The 20,441-nt window shown below is 41.3% G+C and overlaps 1 protein-coding gene across 7 annotated transcripts in view; it reads left to right on the top strand.

Annotated features, from left to right (window-relative positions):
- Positions 1-1,389: 1,389 nt before the first annotated feature.
- Positions 1,390-20,441, top strand: part of LOC118234660 (class I histocompatibility antigen, F10 alpha chain-like) — a 41,491-nt gene continuing 22,439 nt past the window's right edge. The window contains exons 1-8 of one of the 7 annotated variants that reach the window (XM_035431360.1): positions 1,393-1,605; positions 7,754-8,026; positions 9,318-9,614; positions 11,313-11,603; positions 12,248-12,370; positions 12,658-12,690; positions 13,240-13,285; positions 13,418-13,842. In XM_035431360.1, coding sequence (XP_035287251.1) covers positions 1,560-1,605; positions 7,754-8,026; positions 9,318-9,614; positions 11,313-11,603; positions 12,248-12,370; positions 12,658-12,690; positions 13,240-13,253 — 1,077 coding nt within the window. In that variant the 5' untranslated portion in view covers positions 1,393-1,559 and the 3' untranslated portion in view covers positions 13,254-13,285; positions 13,418-13,842. Of the gene's footprint in view, positions 1,606-7,753; positions 8,027-9,317; positions 9,615-11,312; positions 11,604-12,247; positions 12,371-12,657; positions 12,691-13,239; positions 13,286-13,385; positions 13,843-20,441 lie in introns of those variants that run through there. The other 6 variants (XM_035431359.1, XM_035431362.1, XM_035431363.1 and 3 more) reach the window with 6 other exon arrangements.

Genomic DNA, 20,441 nt, shown 5'->3' with positions numbered 1-20,441 from the left:
TTTTAGCATGGGGAGACCACTCCCCCCAGTCATAAAAAAAAGGTTGAAAGTTGCAATCATACAATTTCTACGCGTGCGTTGGCTCACAGCCGCTTACCTTTTCCTTTTCAAAATAATTTATTAAATCAATACAATTTTCTTACAACACAACAGACATTCAACACTTCACAAAAACTATTCCATACAAACTATCCTTTACAAAAAAACATTCACAGCCGCTTACCGCCCTAGGAACAGGTGAGGAGAGAAGCCAGGCTAGGCTCTCAGTCCTCTGTGCTGCTCCTTATATACTCTGTGAGGCAATCACTGAAGCAGTCTCAGGTGTGCTGCAGCAGAGCGGAAAATTCCACATACCTGCACTCTGCTGCAGCCCTGTCCATGGTGCTGATCCTTGGAGCTCACCTGGTCTGCGGATTGCTGTCCCTGGTCCTGAAGTCTTCCGATATTTCATTCGGAAGGTAATGCCCACTCACCACTTGCCCCAGCAGTCGCCGGTGGCGGTAGGCCCGGCCGCCCTGGTGCTTCTTGTCTTCTCCTGTGGAGCACCGATAGGGCCTCAGGGCGCCACAGTATGTATGTATGTACATATATGTGTATATATATATATGTGTATATGTGTATATATACATATATATATATAAATATATATATATATGTATGTGTGTGTATGTGTGCATGTATATATGTCTATGTATATGCATATGTATGAGTATATATGGTACTCTTGATGAGAAAATACTTTTTTTCTCAATTAATTTAATTCAGTTAACTTAATAGATAATAAGTATTATGTTCCTATCATTTGTGCTGTTATTGTTGTTGCTGCTTGTCTTCTTTTTTCTTTTTCATTATATATTCTTACTGTAGTTGATTGCTGTTGTCACTGCGCTTTGGCAATATGTATTTTTAAATATGTCATGCCAATAAAGCATTTGAATTTGAATTTGAATTTGAATTTGAATTTAGTCTGGGTGGATTTTCCTGTAGTCGTGGACTCGTCCTTCGCTCCACTGCGCTTGCGTTGGTTGCAACGGGCAATGTGGCTGCGCCCTAGTTTGGGCTTCATGCGCCAGTGAGCACTAACGGTCTATGGGTTACACCCACTGAGTGGCAGAAAGACTACGGAGTGATAGCGTTACAGTCTGATCTTGGCCACACACTGCCACGCTGGGCTGCACGGTGTAAACATGTCTGTATACCGACTTAATAATGAAACATTTGAATCCACGTCATGCCAATAAAGCATTTGAATTTGAATTTGATCTTGAGAAGAAGAAGAAGAAGAAGAAGAAGAAGAAGAACTTGCGGGTGACCTCCTGGTGACGTCATGGGCAAACCCCCTCGCTGCAGTACTTTTTTCGCTGCCATGCTCTTTCAACGCCCTCCTCGATTTTTCCTCTAAGTTCCACCCTTCCCTGGCCAGTACGCGCATATGTGACTCCGTTTGTTATCTAGCGTCTTCGGATCGGACGGGAAAATACGTTTCGGATTTTTATGGAAACACTCAAGTGCACACTGTACTATTTTCTTGGTTTATCGATTGAGAAATTGGTGCGAAGATGATTTTCCTAACGCTGTTCTGTATTTTTGCCACTGTTAATAGCGGTAAGTCGAAAAAACTGAAGTGAAACAACATTTTCCATTTTAGACCTAAAACTAAGCTTTTACTTAAAATTTACTTTTAAAAATGTTCTCCATCAGTATCGAAATGATTTATCAGAATGCTAAAGAAGAAATGTACTTATTGTGTACTACTTTAAGACAAAATATAGCCTACACTTAGTTGCGAACTTATATCCGGAAGGCCCTACAAAGGCAAAAGACCTTAATTCGCCAGAGTGTAGAACTGAGAAAAACGACTTAAAAGTTGTTTTGTTGTCCAGCCAAATGAACTGTGGGCAGAATATTGTAAATGAGGCAATTCTTTGTTTTTTTAATTAAGTTATTTATCTACATAAAAATCTTGAGCTCAAACTTGACCGTTATTTGGAAGTTAATGTATTGTGCCTTTGCACTGTCTGCTAAATAATAACGGGTCATGCCAAGGCAAAAGGCGTTAACTTCTGTTTGATCGCTCATTTGGTTGCTGATCACTATATAAAATCAGTATATGATAATAATGATAACATCTACATAAAATCTAGTGATCATGGCACAATTAGGCTTAGATTAGATTCATTGTTTTTCTGACATGACAAATGTAGACACAGATGACATCGATCAAACAAAATAGATTTGCATGTGGGAGGATAACGTTTTGCAATCAGTTTATTGAGTGCAATGTTTACTAACGCAATGAATAGTAAAGGATACAAGACTCGTGTTTTGGATTTAATTGGATGAATTCCAGAGTAGGATACTCAAGGACGACTCATGCTATGGGTTTAACGTGTTGAACGCCAGCGAGTAATGCTCAAAGCTCATGTTGTGGATTCAACTTCTCAAAGGACGTTGTTTGCAATGGATTTTTATCAGGTTACTATTTAATTGTGAATTGTTACTGCTGAGCTCGTGTGTGTGTGATTAGGCTATTTAGGAGGTGTGTCGTGTTTCTATGCGAGCCCTAACCCTCTCGCGCTGTTTCCTTGGCTGTCAGTGTTGGGCTGTCACACGCTGGCACAGACTAGCCTGCATGACACAAAAAAAGAATTAATTGCATATGATTTACAATTACTTATAGCTGGCAAGCCATCTAGCGAGCAGTTTGGTTTTGTTTGTGAAGTAGTTAGCCTAAGCTAGCTAACGCTAGCTAACAAGTAATTTGAGTAGACTATCTATCTATCAGCCTAATCTTTCTTACCTTGATTTTGGTGGGTGCGTTTCAAAGACATCTCTACCAACATTTTCCCTCGAGAGCAATGGGCCATTCTTAAAAGCTAGATGCAACGTTAGTAAAAACAACAACTGCTTTAGACTTTATTCAAGCTACTGTGTGTCTCAGAAATGCTTCGATGACACATAGGCTGAAGCCACACTATACGCGGCGACGGCCGCCTGTGGCCGCGCCGCGTCCCCACAGTCGGCGGTTTGTGGCAAGCGGCCAAAACCAGACTTCGTTTTTGAAGCTCATTTCCTGGTGTTGTAGTTTCTGGTTGTTCACTAGCGCCACTACGGATGGCTCCAGTATAGGTGTTTTCATATCCGGTTTCCATGTAAGTCTACGGTACAAATGCGATCAAAATACAAAGTCAATAATTTTTTCTCACAAGAACAAATAGTCATAATAGGTGTATTTTATTCGTCTTATGACTGTCCATGGGTCGATTTCATGATTTATTGCGTCATTTGGGCACAGTGCCAATATTTGTTCTGGACCAATGAGGTACAGCTTGCGTCACTTCCGGATTACTGCGGCGTTACAGTAGGGGCTACAATCTGTGGTCACTGGGGTGGGAGGTGGCGTCTCTTGGCCTTGACATTGCGGCTCCGACCACGGTCCACCTGTGCGAAGTCAGAAAATGCAGGCATCCCATTTTGTAGTGGTTTCATTATAGCGTGTGCTATTTACAGCTGCACTAGACGACCATAAAATAACCCTCCTCTGAAGTTTTGCGGTAGCCGAGTCATTTTTACTATTTCCTTTAGCCCACTTAACCAAATAATTAGTTGGCAGAAAGCGTAATCAGCTAACGCTTATTTGCTATATGTGGTAGTCCAGTAGCCTATGCTAAAACAGTTCGCAACTTCAGCTACCAAGCCATTTGACTAGCTAGCTAACCCTAACCGGCAAATATTCCATCTGTCAAACGTGTTTGACGGCTTGTCAGTAGTGTACATTCCGTAAATGTCTACCTGGGCTATGCTGCACGAATGTGACAAAGCTAGAAGCTAGCAAGAAAATAATAATAATTAGAAATTCAATGTAGGCCTACATTATTTTTGTCTTTATGCAACAGGTGGAAAACTTGCTCTTCAAAGTGCGTTGTCATATTTACACGCCTGTAGATCCGTTATTAAAATACTTGGTAGATTTGTTAATCACCGCTGACAGTGTTAATTTTTATTCGGTAAAAAGTGACTTGCGAACAATCGGTCAGCTAGCGTCACCCAGCAAGTGAACACCACAAACGGCGATGGAGTAGTAGCAGTTAATGGCTCATTAACTGACTGTGGCGAAAACCTACGACGATGACTTGCTTGCTTAACAGCAGGTCTACCAGACAGTTATATGAAAATTAGCCTAGTCAAATCACCAGTAGTCTACACATCTCTGATTGACTGACCATCAGTGCAGTCGATGTTCTTCCCCTGTAGTTCATATTGCTAATGCGTGAGCTAACCACGGATAGCTTACCTAGCTCACTGGCAAGCTGATATGCTAGCTAAGCATATTCGTTTTGACGAGAAACATAAATTGAAGATAACTGAACATAATTGTATTATTAATGTCATACATATAACGTGATTACATAACACAGTACAGTCACGGATGGAAATTAAACTCCGTAAACATTTGATCATATATTTTAAAACATAACGGCAGACAGTCAGCTAGCCTCAAATTCGTTCTGCAATCGTTCGTTCAGGTTGATGGGCTTTTCCGCACCGGACTGTCAATCACATTGTAAAAAACACAAGACCGCTTAACTCTATGGTTTTGGCTCCAAATCGAGAACATGGCCGCGCCCGCCATTGAGCTTCAAAACGTGTTTTACAGACCCACGTTATCGATAACATTGCCTTATGAAAACTACCTAGTTAGCTAACGTTAGCTAGCTAGCTAGCTAAATGAATATAACCAGAAATAATCTAATAATCGTTAAAAGGCACTCTAATTTAAGTGAACCTAACGTTAGTCAAATATTTGCATTGTCTTGCCCGTAAGCCACCGGCGCAAACTATGGGTCTCGAGTTATCCATGGGCTTACGGGGCGTGGAAAGGGGAGTGGTTACTGTGTTAGTGACGCACCAAGTTGACAACTTTCTCAACCGGTTGAAAATAGGACGATAAATTTAAAACGCATATTTCTCCAAAAATACAGAACGGACATATTTAATACTTTACTCATTGTGTTTCTTCAATGCCTCTTGTGCAAATAGCACATAAAACCGAGAAAGTGTGAAAATCACCTTGGTAGGCTACTCCTTTAATCACTGCCAGGTCAGGAAAGATTTGTGTATGTAGATAAAGCTTAGTATCGTGTCTTTTCGATGAAGTTACACCTTGGATTTACTGACAGTGATTAGGCTAATCTTTTCTGAAGCAAGGCTCTATTCGTGGCACTGTCATGCAAAATAAGCTGAAAACACATTATTATACTAACGAAAACACAAAGTTCAAGTATCCCTATGATTCTAAAGACCTGCCTTAAATTAACCCCGTACCGATTTTCAAAATGAAATACACATGCATTTTTTTTCCATTTAAAAATAAAAGCGTCACTTCCGCGGTAATCTGTCGATTAACTTCGCGGCGGTTCTAGTGTTAAATAGCCTATTAGTCCCACAGATATAACCCTGTAACGGGTATCAGGTGTACCCAAGCTTCAGGCATATGGTTTCACTGCCAAAAAGCAGAAAAAGTGAAAAGCACTCTAGAAACCTTTGCACAAGAATTGCACTTATTGTTCTTTAATGCTGGTGCTGTTAGTTTTGTTTTGTGTCTTTTTCTGTTGAGTGATAAGAGGCTCACTTAAAACAAAAACATTATTTTATTTGGTGTTAAACTAAGATAAATAAAAACATATGGACTGAAGTTATGTAGATGGTTCATTATTTGTATGACTAAAAACTGAGTCAAGCCTTGCAAAAAGTATCAGTTTTATTTCATAGATTGAAAACAGCATTGAAATCACGTAAAAGCAAACTGACAATTGAAAAGCTGTTCAAAAGCATCTTCTTCCCTTAAAACGCTATTGGTCTCGAGTATTTAAATAAAGTGTAGGCTAAAGCCTTTTTACAACTTGATGGCTGCATTTGAGAACAGCAGCAATGGTTATGCGTGGGGTGGGGTGGTGCTGAGGTCTCATAATTTTACATGTTTAGCATGCGTCGAGGGCTACAGCTGCCTCCGCCTTGTTTACATGAAAACCAATGGGAAGCGACCGCACGGCGGGAAGGAAGCGGCCGCTCTAAAAAGGCAGCGCGGCACCCGCCTTTTCTAAAAAAAAAAAAAACTAAAAAACAAAAGCCGGACATTTGGGGAAACACAGTAAAGACAAAATAGGCTTTAGTGGGCTTTCACCTTTGTGGATAAACTAACTTCACAGCAGCGTTCTGGAACAGTTATCGCTAAGAAAGTATGAATCTCGTACTGAACTGTGTACTTGTTTATGTCTGACGTAACATGTACATGTTTGTTTTATTGTTAAATAAAGGTTGGAAGAAAAAAAATAGATGGTAGAAAACTCAAAAAAAAATTGGGGGGGGGGGGGGATGGGTGTTTTCTATCATCCTGTTCTTCATAATAATTCTCTGCTTACCCTTTTCTGTATTCTTTGTGCTCGTTCTTTATTTCTTCTTTGTTGTGCTGTTATTTATTTTATGTTTCTCTCTAGCATAAAAAGACAGAAGGATGACTAATGTACTAATATATACTAATATACTATTTAGATAAGGTCATTTTCACAGCTGAATCAGGTAGTTACATAAATTCTTCTGAAGGATAGATCACCATCCATTCAGTGTTTACTTCATAAGCAGACAAAACAGCCATTAATGTGAAGCAGTGCATTTAATAAACTGGAAATCACAACGACCAAAAAAAAATATATTTTTGTTTAGTTGTGAAATGGCAGTCATGTGTTGCATTTAAGAATGTCCCAAAAATATTAAAAAGGAACATTTTAAACATTGAACAAATATCTCCATTTAAGGCAGCATGGATGATGATGATGCACAAGTCAAGTTATTTTTAATAAAGTGAATATATCTGAATAATACACTGTGACCTGTCAAGCATTCATCCTTGGAGCTCTAGGATGCTTTAGCTTCCTAAAGCTGTGACTTTAGGAAACCAGGCAGAAACACACCACAGGAACGTTTATGCAAATATTCCAGGAATATTCTGCTGACCAAAAAGGTTTATCTTGTTAAATAAGAACAGATAAAGCCTCGCATTTGCTTGAACTGGTCTCTCAATGTTAAGGGACACCCTTACGGAAAACCACATGTTCAGAAACCTCATATGTTCAAAAACCACACGTGGGTACCCAATATTTGAAGAGTACGCATGTAACCTATCCTATTTCAAGTCACGTTTTATTTTCACGTGAAATGTGTAGTTCAGATTTTAAAAAGTCAATGACATGTCAAAACGTGACGATGCAAATTACTTACTGCGACCTATTTTCTTTTCACGTGGAAATTTTCCAGATGAAAAAACATATGAAAAAAGCCATGTGAAAATGTCCAGTTTACGTTGGACATTTTCTTTTCACATGTGAATATTTTAATTTCACTCGTTAAAAGGCTAATTTAGATTTTTTTTTTTCATAAGGACCAGATGTACTCCGGTTAGATTAGTCTGTTTGAGGATTGTTTTTTTGACGCAGAAGTGGTGATAAATTGCTGGGCAGATCTGTCAGCCAAGCGTCATTTCGATTCCCAAACCACTTTAACGCAAACCACGCCCTGTAGTTGCGAGCAAGCTGTCATTTGGTTCAGCCAATCAGCGCTCTCATCGCGTTGACCAATGAAATTGATTTTGAACATTCGTTGCAACTACGGGGCGTGGTTTGCGCTAAAGTGGTTTGGAAATCGAAATGACGCGTCAGCTAATGGCAGTCATTATCTCTGCTTGTCTCCCCACCAGAGATTCACGATCTTCATTACATTTACACCGCCCTTTCGAAGCCCATCAGTCAACCAGGAGTCTATCAGTTCACTGCTATGGGAATTCTGAACGACAGGCCGATTGACTTCTACAACAGCGAAGGCAAGGTCAAGAAGCCGTTGCAAACATGGATGAAAGAACATAACGAGAAAGACTACTGGGAGAAAGGCACACAGTCCCGCAGGAGCAAGGAACAGTGGTTTGATGTCAACATCAAAATCCTGATGGAACGCATGCACCAGAACAAATCAGGTGAGACAGAGAAAATCAACATTCCTCCTTAACTTTCATTTGCAAATGAACACAAGGATTGCACTTTTTATATGTGAAGCACCTCGTGGACCTGGTTTGTAACTCACTCACTCACACACTCTCATTCACTCGCACTCACAGACACACATGCACACACATACACACACATACACACACGCACGCATACACACGAACACACACTCACTCAGTATTAGCAGGCTGAATATTCTCCACTAGGGGGAGCTATTAGTACTCAAGTAGTCAAATGGTGCTTCGCATCAATGATGCTGCGTGTCCTTGTTTCTTCACAAACCCAGGCTGGTGAGTTACTTTTAGCAATTGCTAAACTCAACAAACCACATGAAGGAAAAAAAACAGCTTTTAATTTGGTCGATTTTAAGGACAAAAACACATGTTCTGGTGTGCCTGCTCCACTGATTTTCACCAAGGAGTCTGTAGATCGGAGCAGGACTGTAAATGTGATTGGGCATTCCGAGACAGAAATTAGACAGAAGGGGAAAAAAGAAGAGTTTTACAATTAACACATATACAGCAGAATCTAACTAAAGTGCGCGTTGAGTGGTGTATTAACTATCATTATCATTTTTCTTTTATAAAATAATGTATATCGGAGGCTCCTCCTAGTTAAAATCGTGATGCTTCCGCAGAATTTAAATAAAGTCTGTGGCTGTACAGCCAAAATATTAGACTGCACAGACTAGCCATGTTTTGAGGAGTCCATTCTCTTGCTTCCATCACTGGTGTAAATGAATGAAAACACGGCTGAATGAGGCTAGAGCGTTGTCAGGTTGCTGTGTTCATGCCGTGCTGTTATTTTTCAAACAATGTTCATTGAAGGCTGTGTTAACCCTTTAAGGTGGGATGTTGCAATTATGTGATTTCAGTGTTGGTAAATGGCAAATGGACTGCATTTATATAGCGCTTTTATCCAAAGTGCTTTACAATTGATGCCTCTCATTCACACATTCACACTCACACACCAACGGTGAAAGGCTGCCATGCAAGGTACCAGCTTGTTGGGAGCAATTAGGGGTTAGGTGTCTTGCTCAGGGACACTTTGACACGCCCAGGGCAGGGGATCGAACCAGCAACCCTCCGACTGCCAGACAACTGAGCTATGTCACCCCTGTTCTTAACTAAGCATTTTAATGCTGATGTAACAGTCACTGCTGGTAATTTGAAAGCAGCGGAGTTCTAGAACACTGACTCAGAATTTTGAAAAAAAACAAAAAACGCTCTTCAATGGGTTAACAGCCTCACTCCTCTCCAGATCCAGATGTCCATATTCTACAGTGGATGCATGGCTGCCAGGTGGAAAAGACAACTGATGGCAAGCTGAAGTTTCATAATGGTTTTGACCAGTACGGCTATGATGGCAAGGACTTCCTGGCCTTCGACAGTGAGAACATGGCGTGGGTGGCCCCTGTCCGCGCAGCTGAATCCACCAAGCAGAAATGGGACAACGTGCCTATCCTCAGCCAGTACACCAAGGGTTACCTACAGACGGACTGTGTGCACTGGCTGGAGAAATTTCTGAAGTACCAAGAGCTAGATTTCAAAACTTTCTGTAAGTAATGTTTAGCCAACGGCCCACTAGACAGAAGTTGATGCCAAGTTGTAAAGGTAGAGCAAAGTTGCTTAACGTGCAGCAGGGGGAGCTAGAGAGCACTAAGTGATGGATCTCAGCTGACTGAATCCTCCTTAAAGGCTGCTTCATACTTTCTGCGTCCGCGTGTCCACGAGGGTCCGCTTTGGTCCGCGTGACGTGAATGTCGTCATCTGCCCATGTCCGGAGGGTCCACACGGACCCCTATGCGGACGTCTGCGCACAGCCCAAAATTTGTGACCGCGGGGACTGTACGCATAGCAAGCGCGCCGACTGCGCATGCGCCAGATAACAACATTTAATGGATGCTTGTTTTGAAGAGAGTTGTTCGAGGAGATCCGCCATTACCCACATTTATATTGTCTAGCTAGGCATTCATAAAAATATTCTTTCACCACTAAAAAATCGTATTCTGTCATAGCAACAAGATAAACCCGACAATAGCCCTAAGATATGCCTATACAGCAGTGAAAACGCTGCTCACTGAATAACGAAATAAACGAGACGAAGTATTAAAAAATGATACCATGTCATTGTACAGTCAATATCTGGGACTAAATATTAAATAAATATGCAACACGTAGAGATGTCCCTTTTTAGACTGAGTGGTCATATATTGTCTTGGACAATCCGTTTGTGAAATACACGTGCATTTGTGATGCCTGGGTACCTCCAAAAATAGCTGTGCGTAATACCACACCTGTTGTTTACAGCGTTGTCACCATTTTTAGTACAGTATGGCTTGATTGACAATTCATTTATTCAGTAGGTGAGAGTATAAGCTTTCTAACGTTGTATATCATGTCTAATTTTGCTTTTGGAATAACGTTTTATAGGTCAGCGTAACCGAAAATTTTCTTATCGCATTCACTTACGCATTCACTCTGTGGTAATGGAACTGGAATGGAGTGTAGATCAGGAAATGCGCATACGTGGAACGCCAGACCGACACGGACCCTCAATTGTAGTATGAATGGAACCGGGTGAGCATCCGCGCGACCGGTACAAGTCCGCAGCTGTCCGCGGACGCGGAACGCGGAAAGTATGGAGCAGCCTTAAGGGTGGAGCCACACGTCCTCCTACAATTGGTCGTAATAAAATTTGAATTGGGGTGACAGTTTACACGTCGCATCTTTAACCTGATTGGTTATCGCGCCGTGTTCCCCGTCACTTCCGGTGGCTTCGCCGGCTTGCCTCGCGTCGCCAGCTATCCCAGTGTGCCTTGCAGGTGCGCAGAATCACCTCTCATAGAAAGTAAATGGAGGCAGCGTCAGTAGTCAGAGAAATTTGCTTGTCGTTGGAAGATGTGTGGCTTCACCAGAATCTTTGGCAATGCCATTGGCAATAATTCACACACTAGAGCAGTCCCTTGACAGGGTGATCCATGCTGCAGGTTTTTTCTCCTCACTAGGAAGTTTTAACCTTGCTTGCTTGCTTTTTGGAAGTCCAGGCCTGGTTCCTGCCCCATTTGCCTTCTGCTCTCTGTAAAGCGTCTTTGTGACAGGCTTTTGCAAAAAGCACTACACAACATAACATTGAATTGAACAGCCAGACACGATATAATGAGGTCCAGGGTCATGAAATGTGGATCATACCATTTCATCAGCTTCTGTTATATGAGCTCACTCTGTTCTTCCTCCTCCTCCTCCTCTTTCACAGCTCCTCCTGAGGTACATCTTTTTTCAAAGAAGTCCACCAGCCCTGACTACCGCACCCTGGTGTGTTTGGCCACCGGATTCTACCCCAAAGATGTGGCGGTAAACATCCTGAAGGACGGTGTGCCATTGACCGAATTGGACAGGGTCGCCTCTTCGGGGGTGAGACCCAATGGAGAGCGTAAGGAGACGTACCAGCTGAGGAAGTGGCTGGAGATCAAGGCATCAGACACCTCAAAGTACAGTTGCAGAATCCACCACCGAACCCTGCCGAGTCCGATCGAAAAATCCTGGGGTAATCTTGGCCTATCAATGTCAATTGTCCCATTTTTACAGGCTGCTTCCTGTGACCGCTATCAATGCACCTTCTTCATGGATCAGTATGATTTCAAAGCTGAATGGATCCATGTCCCAGTATTTCAGCTAAAATCTAAAACTAATTGGCAGGGGAGTCAACCCAAGACCTTTTGCCTTCCTCTACTTTTGTATCTCTGTTGGCACAATACCAGCCCATGGAGTACATTCTTACACATGAAAAGTGTCTGAAGATGTGAACCAACCCGCAGGGCTTGTGTGGTTGATGCTTATTAACTCCTGTTTCCAGTGACGGTTGTGGAGCGAAAGTAGTCAGGGAGGAAAACTTCCCTTTAAACTCACTGGTCATTGGTCTGGACCGGTTTTCATTCATTTTCCTTAACAAGGATTAACAAACCCATGTAAAAAAAAAAAGAACATTTTTTAAAATTCTCCTGAATGGTGTAATTGAGGAGAACTGGCTATATCTGATGGTGTTGAGTACTTAGTAAATTAATCGCTGAGTAGTTCATCAGGGTAAATGAATGAAAGTAGGTCGAGAGTAATGATCAGTTTGAATGGAAGTTTTTTCCACGCTGTCTATTTGCAGCTCTACAACCGACGCTGCCTGTTTGTGTGTTGCAGATGGAAAGTGCCGTAACTGTGACGGTGACAACACAGGCACCATTGTTGGTGGCGTTGTTGTTTTGCTCATCGTCTTGGTGGCGGTGCTTGTGGGCCTGTACTTTCTGCGCAAGAGAAAGAAAGGTGGGAGTGCACACACTCATTTTAAATATCTGTCGCTATTTTTATATTCTCATATTCTTTTATATTTAATCATATTTTCAGTAACATTTTTGAAAGATAAGAGTTACAAGGTGAATATCTTTAACTACCAGACATGTTGGCGATCATTTTCGATCAGTTCTGTGTCCACAAGATGTCTAAGACAGCCCTGAGAGCAAATTCTACATGATTTTAAAAAAATGGTTATGAGGCAACAAAGAATAGCAGAGTATCTGGAACCTTCCTGAGTTATGCCACTGTCTTTTTAGCTGCCCAAGCTCCTGCGAACCAAACTCTGACTGGTGTGTCATTTCTACTGTACTGTAGATGTTAAGCACTATTTGGAACCCCTCCTCTGTGTGGAAGTTACAGAAATATTAAGTCATTATCAAGGGATATTTAGACAATGTGGTTTAGCCCTAAACCACAACTAATCTGCTTTGGCTGGCGGGCAGCTCAGCCGTACGTATTCGGAGGGAGGGGATTCTTTCAGCATGATCTCCCTTGCCTAATTGCACATGAGCGCCTCCTCTGCTCAGTTGGGTGCCTCCTTCCAGCAGTTTGAAACATATGACTGAGTATTAGAAAAACTCCCATTTCCACTGTTTCATCTGTATGAGCATCACTACCGTTAATGGGGTGGCTTTGCACCGTAGATGTTGCAGGTTCAAATCCTAAGTAGGACACTGCTATTGTACTCTTGAGAAATGTACTTTATTTGCATCTCTACATTTCTAGCTGTATAAATAGATGTTAAGTAAGCAGTGTAGTTTGTTCACAGTTAGAGTGTCTGCTAAGCAAGTAAATGATGAGAATGCACTCCTGTGACCTGCTATTCTCTTTACCACCAGGAGCCACAATCTGAAGCCGCTGAAGTAGTGTGACGGGTTTGGTCTGGTGAGTCTCCAGCACTGGGCTGTTCTGAAATATCTTTACCTTTATAAAAAAAATTTCATTAAGTTATTTACTGAATTATTGTTTAAAAAAACATAATCAGTTTATTTCTCTCTCTCTTTCTCCAAATTTTAGGTGGCATGAAACAGCTCTTAACCAAACCTCTGACCGTGACCTTTCCATGCAAACATTTTTTGATCAGCATTTTTTTTACCATTTAAATGTTTCAAACATAAAGCTTATTATTGTTACTTTCGTTCTTTAAAATGTTCCAATATGAGATTCATGACACTTCTGAATATGCTAATTATATTATGCTTTTTTTCCTCATGAATTTTGGCACATTTCTTGTTGCATTTAAAGTTACAATCTCGAAGATTTCTGTTTCGTTCTCTTTGGAGGGACCAATGGCGAGAAGCGGTAATTGCAAGTGTGTTTTTGGACCTCACTTCCCATAGATCCAACCGGATCCAACCAGTGTTGCCTGTGTGACGTCAGTCAATTAGCAGTGCCAACTATAGCACTATTTACTGAATAAAAAATGGTTGTTATAAAAGTAACGTTATGTACATACTCATTCGTTGTCTAACATTAGGTTAACTTAAGCTGTCTTTACACTGTCGAGCCGGGTTAAAATGCTGTAGCAGACCTTGGGTAGAATTAGTGATGATCAATCTCCACAAACGTTCTTTATCCACCTTTTGCCCGGTATGAACATCTTTACACTGCAGAGCACTGCAGAGCACTGCAGAGCAATGATGTATCTCGTGCACAATAAACAGTATTTTTCGTAAATGATTGTTGTGTGATATTTTTGAAACAACTGCCTTGCAAAATATTATCCCTGGTGTTTCTGGTTTTACTAGCTAAACTGTTCGAGAATAAAGCTGAGCTGGGTGTTAAATTAGCAATCAGAACAAGAAGAATAGAACAAACACAAAGGAGATTTCATAAAAAAGGGCATCAAGGCTGAAGGAACATATGAGGAAGCGTAATAAAACAATAACAACGCTAATCCATACTGCCGTATTCTTTTATTTAGTTTTCTCCAGCTTGACATCTTTACACATAAATCAGACCCGGCTCTGCTCCACCTATACCCCGGCTTTATTCCGATCATTATAATATATTGATGGACAATGTAAATAACGGTAACGATAAGGCCAGTTCAGATCAATGATTTGCAACGAGACGAAACGGTTTTAGAATGTTGCAGAGAAAATTGCAGTGGTGTGAACTGGTTGGTAGCAGAGCCGTTGCCTGCCCTGGGGTCTCAAAAGACCCACCTTGTCAAATCGCCAAGTGCAGTTTTAGAATGTTTGCAATCAGACGTCTTGGAATTTTGCAAGTTGCATCCAGTCTCGTTGCGAATCATTGATCTGAACTGACCTTTAGTTAGCTACACTGCAACGTTGCAACAAGGTAGCATTGCATTCGAGAGACGTTTTGCGAGGTCGGTACCGGTTGGTAGCGTTAGCTAGCGTTTTTTCTAATTGTTAGCTGACATTAGATTGTGTTAATTACATTAGCTAGCTAACGCAACGTTACCTGATATGAGAGATGGATACTGTGCGCAACATTGTCTAAACTAATGTTGTCTTTCTTGACATGGTCTGGTAGCTAGCGTTAGCTGTGCAAATAGCTATGCAATTTAGTAACGTTATATTGTCATCAAATGTAATACGAAATCTGCATCAACAAATAATATGACCTCTCATGTTACACAAAACCTTTTTAGGGTTCCATAACCCCCCCCCCCCCCTTTTCTCTGTTATTGTAACGCATGCAGACACCGGAAAAAACAGTACCCCGCTCACACACAAGTGAGTTGAAGAGCGAGCCCGCTGTGTTAACTCCGCCTACCCTCTCTGGCGGACCAACCACTGATGGGTGATGGAAAACGCGTCACTAACTATGCGCCGTTTGTGATTTTTTCCCGGGAATGTCGCCACAGACACCCAGTTCTTTAATCATAAATAATATTAATAATAATAATAATAATAATAATATGAATTAATATAATAATATTCTCAATCACCAATGTGTTACCTAATTCGGCGATAGATAGTGACTTAACAGACATTTATTTTAATGAAAATCTTTGAGATTATTACTTTAATACTGAAGACTTTCGTCAGACTTTCAGCCACTATCCCTTTCCTTTAAAATTTACTTTAAAACTGTGAGTATTCACAAAAACGTTGTACAAATTAAACTTATTATTGATGATGATAATCTTTATTAAAGTGAAATGAAAATGTGTTGTGTGTTTCATGAGCATAATGCAGCAATATCAGCTATTGTCTCATCTGTTTCCTCTAGTATGCCTGGTAGAGGAGAGCAAATTTTCACCATTTATTGGGTGATGTTATATACACCTATATGTGCTTGTTGAACATCTCATTCCAAAACCATGGGCGTTAATATGGAGTAAGACCCCCCTTTGCTGCTGTAACAGCCTCCTCTCTTCTGGGAAGGCTTTCCAGTAGATTATGGAACATGGCTGCGGGGATTTCTTTCCATCAGCCAGAAGAGCATTAGTGAGGTTGGGCACTGATGTTGGACAGTAGGTCTGGCTTGGAGTCGGCATTCCAATTCATCTCAAAGGTGTTTGATGGGGTTGAGTCTAGTTCTTCCCCACCAAACTCGCAACCCTTTGTATATGGACCTCACTGTGTGCCTGGGGGCACTGTCATGCTGAAACAGGAAAGGGCTTTCCCCTGACTGTTGCCACAAAGTTGAAGCACACAATTCTGTACAATGTGATTGTATGCTGTAGCATTAAGATTTCCCTTCACTAGAACTAAGGGGCCTAGCCCAAACCATGAAAAACAGCCCCAGAATATTATTCCTCCTCCACCAAACTTTACAGTTGGCTCTATTCGTGCCAGTATAGTTGCACTATAATTCCACCAAACACAGATTTGTCCCTGCTAGATGGGCTGCTTTCCTTGTAAAAACAAAAGTTATGTAAATGTTGTTCATAGTAACTTCATAATACGAATTTCAAAAACTGAAGATATTTTTAAAAATTTACTGGGGACTGGTGAGAGGTTATGCGATTAACCAGATTCTGCTCATTACAGGAGTAAAATAAAGAATACTGAAACAGGACTACTCACATTTAAACAATGTATTTTATTCATCCAAAGCATTATCTCTGACCATCAGTATTACTTTCCTGACAGAACACCAACCCCATCCTCCCCCCAGATGGCACTTCAATAGCTCATTATTTAAAATCAAAGAATTTCTCCCACTACTTAACTAACACAAAGTGTTACTCAAAACCAATAACACTCCTGGAATAACATCCTGAAAACTATGGGAAACCTAGCACCCCACCATCCACTGCCCTGGGGCCCAACCCAGCACCCCACCATCCCCTGCCCTGGGGCCCAACCCAGCACCCCACCATCCACTGCCCTGGGGCCCAACCCAGCACCCCACCATCCCCTGCCCTGGGGCCCAACCCAGCACCCCACCATCCACTGCCCAGGGGCCCAACCCAGCACCCGCCATCCACTGCCCTGGGGCCCAACCCAGCACCCCACCATCCCCTGCCCTGGGGCCCAACCCAGCACCCTACCATCCACTGCCCAGGGGCCCAACCCAGCACCCAGCCATCCACTGCCCTGGGGCCCAACCCAGCACCCCACCATCCCCTGCCCTGGGGCCCAACCCAGCACCCTACCATCCCCTGCCCTGGGGCCCAACCCAGCACCCCACCATCCCCTGCCCTGGGGCCCAACCCAGCACCCAGCCATCCACTGCCCTGGGGCCCAACCCAGCACCCCACCATCCACTGCCCTGGGGCCCAACCCATGCATTTCAGGACATGAAATAATAATACTGTTGGAGACATGGTGTCGAGATGATGCTGATACTCACTGTCCCCCAGGCTATGAAGAAATTTTACTGTCATCCCTCAAACAGAAAAACATAAGGCACGGCAGGGATTCAGGTGGGATTATCAGATGGTACAGAGATGATTTGTCAACCCAATTAGAACTAATTAAAAAGGCAATAACACACATCTGGCTAAAATGAAATAAAAATATTATCAAATGTGATAATGACTTATATATATGTGCGGCCTACATTCCCCCTTTGGAGTCACCGTACTACAATGAAAACTTTTTTGAAAATCTTCATAAAGAGATCACACATTACCAGGCCCAGGGTAATGTTCTATTGATCGGAGATTTGAATGCCAGAACAGGATCTGAGCCTAACATAGTAGATTCTACTGGAAATAGCCATGTCTTCAGACAGTCCTCTCTATACTTCACTCCTACCGTTACTCCCAGAAATAATCCTGACCATATTTGTAACAAAAATGGGAAAGAGTTAGTGCATCTCTGTCGCTCCCTAGGTCTGTACATGCTTAATGGCAGGATCAAAGGGGACATTCACATATTGTTCAGCTCTTGGGACTAGTGTAGTTGACTATGCCATTACTGACATGGACCCCTCCTATATTAGTGCATTCACTGTCAGACCACAAACACCACTAACAGATCACTGTCAGATAAATGTATACCTAAAAAGAATTATAGAACAAATAGCAGAGTCTGAGCTCTGCAAACTGTACAGATTAAACAGGTCATATCGATGGGCTCCTGACAGTGAAGTCAAATTCAAAAGTGTAATCAGTTCACCTGAAACTACTAACATTATTAACACCTTTCTCTCAATAGAATTCCTGCAAAACCAATTAGGCATAAATATGGCTGTAACAAAAATTAATAATATATATCATAAATCAGCCAATAAAGCAGGTCTTACCAAAAACAGCTCTGCATCCAAACAGAGACTGAAAAAAGAAGAGTGGTTTGATGAGGACTGCAGAAATATCAGGAAAGAATTAAGACTGCTATCCAATCAAAAACACCGTCAGCCACTCAACACAGAAATGCGACAAAATTATGTTGAAAAACTAAGAGAGTACAAAAAGACCCTAAAGGAAAAGAAAAGGATACATTATAATCAAAAACTACAAGAAACTGAAGACTCCATTGATCAAAATCAGTTCTGGAAAAAATTGAACAAATTGAGCAAAAAAAAAAAAACAGACAATTTGGCCTTACAAAATTGCAACATTTGGAAAAATCATTTTGAAAAACTTTATGAGCAAACTTCACCTAATAATCTAAATTATGAACAAAAACAAATCCAAGAAAAGTTGCAAATCCTTGAAGCAACTATTAAAAACTATCAGAACCCACTTGATTACCAAATTACAATGAAAGAATTAGAAGACAACATTAAAAAGCTAAAACCTGGAAAAGCATGTGGACCTGACAGCATCAGGACAGAGATGCTTAAACACAGCACCCCTGAGCCGAGACAGGCCCTGCTCAAATTGTTCAATTTTGTTTTCCAAGCTGGCTGCTTTCTTGATATCTGCAATCAGGGGCTTATTTCCCCAATTTACAAGAGTGGAGACAAATTTGACCCTAATAACTACCGAGGCATCTGTGTGAGCAGCAATCTGGGAAAGATTTTCTGCAGCATTATCAATGCCAGAATGCTAGCCTTCCTTATGAAACACAATGTTTTGAGCAAAGGACAAATTGGCTTTCTACCAAAACATCGCACAACTGATCATGTTTACACCCTACAGACCCTAATTAATCAACATGTACACCAAAAAAGCAAAGATAAAATTTTTGCATGCTTTATAGATTTTAAAAAGGCTTTTGATTCTATTTGGCAAGAAGGACTATATTATAAAATTCTCCAAAGTGGTGTAGGGGGTAAAGTTTATGACATAATAAAATCTATTTATGTCACTAATAAATGTGGAGTAAAGATTGGGAATAAAAGAACAGATTTCTTCACCCAAGGACGAGGTGTTTTTCAGGGATGCAGCTTGTCACCAACGCTCTTTAATATCTATATTAATGAGTTAGCGGTGCTGTTGGAACAATCTGCTACCCCTGGCTTAACCCTAAACAACAAGGAAGTTAAATTCCTACTTTATGCGGATGACCTGGTGTTGCTGTCACTCACAGGGCTACAGCAACATTTGGATTTACTGGTGCAATACTCTCAGAACTGGGCACTGACAGTAAACTTTAAAAAATCTAAAATAATGATATTCCAAAAGAAACCCAGATCTCAGGAAACCAGACATGTGTTCACTCTAGGAAACACCGCACTAGAGCACTCCCTGTTCTATGATTACCTGGGGCTCAAAAGAAGTGCCTCAGGAAACTTTGGTCTGGCAGTGAATACACTAAAAGAAAAAGCCTGCAGAGCCTTTCATGCAATTAGAAGGAAATTTCACAAAATAGACATACCAATTAGAATTTGGCTTAAAATCTTTGACAGTGTAATCCAACCAATTGCCTTATATGGAAGTGAAGTATGGGGTCCACTCAGTTATCACAATTACACTAGGTGGGACAAGCATCCTATAGAGGCCTTGCATGCAGAATTTTGCAGAACAATACTAAACATCCAAAGGAAAACTCCCACCAATGCATGCAGGGCAGAATTAGGCAGATACCCATTGATAATTAACATTAAAAAAAGAGCACTTAAATTTTGGATGCACCTCAAATCAAGTCCCCAAGACACAATGCAATTTCAAGCACTGAGAACCCAAAACCTGAAACCCAAAAAGAGTCCTCTCAGTCAGCTGGTCATGAGACTCACTAACCAACTAAAACCAAACACTGACCAAACTCAGACCAGCGCTGCTTTAAAACCAGAAATTAGAGTAAACCAAATAATTAAACAAACAAAAGATGCCTATCTGGAACACTGGAATAATGAAACCAAAACACAAAATAAACTTAATTGCTACTTGGCCCTAAACAGAATACTCTGCCAAATTGTATCTCTCCTCTGTCAGAGATACAAAGCAGAGACAAATCCTGACCAAGTACAGGCTCAGTGACCACACCTCAGCAATTGAAAAAGGAAGGCACAAAAAAACATGGCTACCCAAAGAAGAACGTATATGTGGTCACTGCAAGACAGGAGAGGTAGAGACAGAGATGCACTTCCTGTTATATTGTGAAAAATATTCACAGATAAGGGAAACATATTTTAATAAGATCCAAAATTCAACATTCCTAAACAAATTTCCCTCCCTAACAAATCACCAAAAGCTGCGAGTCCTATTAGGAGAAGGACCGACAGCCTCACT

The sequence above is a fragment of the Anguilla anguilla genome, chromosome 8 (assembly GCF_013347855.1).
Source record: "Anguilla anguilla isolate fAngAng1 chromosome 8, fAngAng1.pri, whole genome shotgun sequence".
Lineage (NCBI taxonomy): Eukaryota > Metazoa > Chordata > Actinopteri > Anguilliformes > Anguillidae > Anguilla > Anguilla anguilla.
The sequence above is the reverse complement of the archived record's forward strand: the minus strand, read 5'-3'. Positions and strand labels throughout refer to the sequence as shown.